The sequence below is a fragment of the Morone saxatilis genome, unplaced genomic scaffold (genome assembly GCF_004916995.1).
Source record: "Morone saxatilis isolate NCDOM2014 unplaced genomic scaffold, NCSU_SB_2.0 Contig9, whole genome shotgun sequence".
Lineage (NCBI taxonomy): Eukaryota > Metazoa > Chordata > Actinopteri > Moronidae > Morone > Morone saxatilis.
The window spans coordinates 2,214,437-2,217,879 of record NW_023340268.1 but is presented as its reverse complement, the minus strand read 5'-3'; the positions used below and the strand labels follow the sequence as shown (position 1 = coordinate 2,217,879).

The window sequence follows — 3,443 nt, the reverse complement described above, 5'->3', positions numbered from 1 at the left end:
CTTAGTTAGTTAGTCAGTCTTAAAACAGTCAATCACAATCAGTAACCTTATAGGGAGTATAGGGTGACCCTAACCTTTGGACAGGTTACAGAATCAGTCTTGTGACCAGAGATTGGATGCCTCAGATGGATATGAGTGCAGGAAAAGACACCACAGCGACTGTAAGCAAAGAAGTTCATCCATAAGTCACATGAAATATGATACTGATGATTGTACTATGCAGTTTAGTTATCTTGAAATAAAATCACCTGATGCAAAATCACTGCTTTTTCTCAGGATCACAATTCAATGTACGGACATCCTTCTCTCTCTCTCTATCCACTGTTAACTTCCATAAATCCCTATGGAAATCATATAAGTAAGGCATTCTTTATAAGTTTAGCTCCGGGAGTTGATTGTTGCCTGTGCACACATGATTATACTGCAAAAACGAACAGCCAATAGAGTTTGACTTTCCATGTTACAAAGTCACCAAGTAATGTTTTTGCAAATAATTTTTAAGGTAAAACCACAGACAGTATATATAATGGACAGAGCTTCCAGGTCTCTGAAGATGGAGACATGACCCGACTTCTCACTTAATTTATTAGCTCAGTAAACAGTTTCCTAATGAGTTTATGGTCTGTGACAAGTCTTCTTCCATGCAACACAATTTTCATTTAGTAAATTACGGTCCAGTTTAGAGTAGAATAGACCACAAAGCAGGGTAGGCTTTAGGGTGGGGCTACCTTGTGATTGACAGGTCATTCTCAGTGAGTCTATCCAACTCAACACACTAAACTCAGATCAAACTGTCAAACTAGGCAGTGCCGATCAAATATGAATCAAGATTATGTTACTACATTACCTGTTTCTGTTTCATAAACATATTTTACTGTACTGTTTATCTGTAATACAAGAATGTGTGAGACCAGGCGAGCCACCATCCTGATGGCATGGATTTTTATTTTTCAATGTCATGAATGACTTCTGAAGAGAATTTCTTTTGGATCTCTTTTTTGTAGCTCTGCTATAAAGGTGCTGTGGATTAAACCAGACATTTGTCTTAGAGGAGAAATGTGATTGTGGCACACACAAAAGATAATAGATTATTTATTGCCATTTTTTTTCAGACTGATTTATGTTATCCTACTGAAGCAATGTAATGCTTTAGGTCTGATGGTAAATCCATCATTACTGACATCTAAATCTCTTTGGCTTTCTGAAGGGATTCATAAAATAGAAATCTACTAATGTAAAGTCTATAGTCTGGTTGTTGTAAATAATAAACATTTGATTTGTGATGAAAATTAAGATTATGCTTTTATTAAACCTACAGACACTAACCTTGGATCATTAAAGGATGACACTAATTCTATTCACCTACGGTTGCTCGGCACAGTTACTGCCAGAACTACAGTGTTTTCATGTGCTCTGGTATGTGAGGAAGAAATATGATTTTGGTGTCTGTGTTCTTGTCAGATATTAGTTTCCTTCCCCGCCCAGCGATGGTGTGGTGTGAGCGGGGCATCCAGGTGCTGCTGACTACCGTGGGAGCGTTCGCGGCCTTCGCCCTGATGACGGTGGCTATCGGTACAGACTACTGGCTGTACGCCCGCGCCTTCATCTGCAACAGCACAGCCAACTCCTCCCAGGAGGACTCCAACAATAAAGATAAGAAAGACCCTGGGGCACTCACCCACTCCGGCCTCTGGAGGATCTGCTGCCTGGAAGGTACAGCTGGTTGTATTTGTGCATGTTTGTGCATGTGTGTGTGTGTTCGAGGCTGTGGACACCTTTGGATGCATTGGGGGTTGAACTTGTGTGGGTGTTTTCTCATGCGCTGGTCACTGGAGGGTCTTGTGGAGGTCAGTGTGCTCATCATTATAATCAGAACAGACATAAATAGGAGTCCCCTTACTCATAAACACACACACACACATACACACACAGCATGATATATTGCTGTACTTTTGTTGATCTGCTCCTCAACCTTCATTACAAGGTGCTGTGAGCATCTGCACATAACCATAGACAAAAAAAAAAAAATCCATGCATGTTTTTCATGCAACAGGTGCCTAATATGAAATTTTCTGGAAATGCAAAACTTACTTCAGCAATCTCATAGTATTTTCATTCAAATGTTTGTAGTATTTTAACAGTATTACATGTTTTTTATTTATTTCATGAAAAAAATACTTCAGAGGTTCCATTAGATGCAGCTTGTGTACCACCAGTGGTACATGTACCACAGTTTTTGAACCAGTGCTTTTGAGTATGGTGGGTTGTTGGTCCATAAATCTGTATTTGTACCTTTAATGCACTATGATACCAGGACATGCTGTAAACATGATAATGAGATGTTAAAAAAGCTAATGTGTATTTAGTATTTTTGGTACATCTTGGCATTTGTGCATAATTCAGATAAGAGGATTTCCAGATAGATCTGAGCTTTGCCTCATTTTTCCCCTGCTGCACTTGATTTTTTTTTTACTTTGATGCGCAGACACGCACAAACACTCATACTATGCATTCAACATAAAGCTCATCATAATGCCCCAGAGCTCAGATATGAGCGGTGACTCATTCAGTGACTGATTAAGTAGTTTTCCTGCGTTTCTGCAGCTGACAGACAGGTTTAATAGGAGAGGACACACACATACATAATAAACACACATAGAAGATGGAGTTTCCAGGACACAGCTATTTATTCTAAAGGTTCTTGTGTTTTTGTTAAATGTGTGACATGTTGCATCTTAACACCAGTAAATTACCACATTCATTTTGAGGCATTAGAATAATTATCATAAACAAGAGACCGGCATCAAGAACACCAGCCTTTTCACTGGGTTTTCCACGGTGTGCAATCAAGTCTGACATGGAGGGAAATTTGTTCATCCAAAATGAGTTCATTAAGTTTAATAGTTTTTGCAAGCTATGTCATATGGGAAGACCTCTTGTTGTTCAAATGTGGCAGAACATTGACTTTTGTTGTTGCCTGGTAGGTTTTTTTTTAGATACTCTGCCCTTCTCTTTTTAAACCAGTGCCCTTCTCTTTTTAAACCAGTGAGAAACATGGGATCTCTCTTTCCCTCTTGATGTTTAGTTTGCCCATGAGATGCAGAAATAGCTGTCAACCAACAAATCAAATACTCCCTCCCAAAAAGTAAGTGTACGGAAGCAGTTTCTGTTACAATTACCATAAAAAACAAAAAGCTGCTGTTCTTCCACAGCTAAAGCTTTCATATTGTGTGGTAATGACACATGGAGGAAGGAGTGAAAAGCCAACTCACTGTACATTGCCATACAGATGAGAGGAGTAAGACAGCATAGCATTTGTGTATAAGAGACAATTACAGATTATCATTGTTGATTTAATTGTAGTTGATTTAGGCATCATAAAGAATGACTCCAATCTGGTCGGTGCCGGATTTGATAATCAGGAAACAATATATATATATATA

At 38.8% G+C, this 3,443-nt stretch overlaps 1 protein-coding gene across 1 annotated transcript in view; it reads left to right on the top strand.

Moving 5' to 3' along the window:
• Positions 1-1,461: 1,461 nt before the first annotated feature.
• cacng8a (calcium channel, voltage-dependent, gamma subunit 8a) overlaps positions 1,462-3,443 on the top strand; it is a gene marked incomplete at its 5' end in the record, with an annotated part of 6,801 nt that continues 4,819 nt past the window's right edge. Inside the window, 1 exon segment of the mRNA XM_035682050.1 lies at positions 1,462-1,713. Coding sequence (XP_035537943.1) covers positions 1,462-1,713 — 252 coding nt within the window.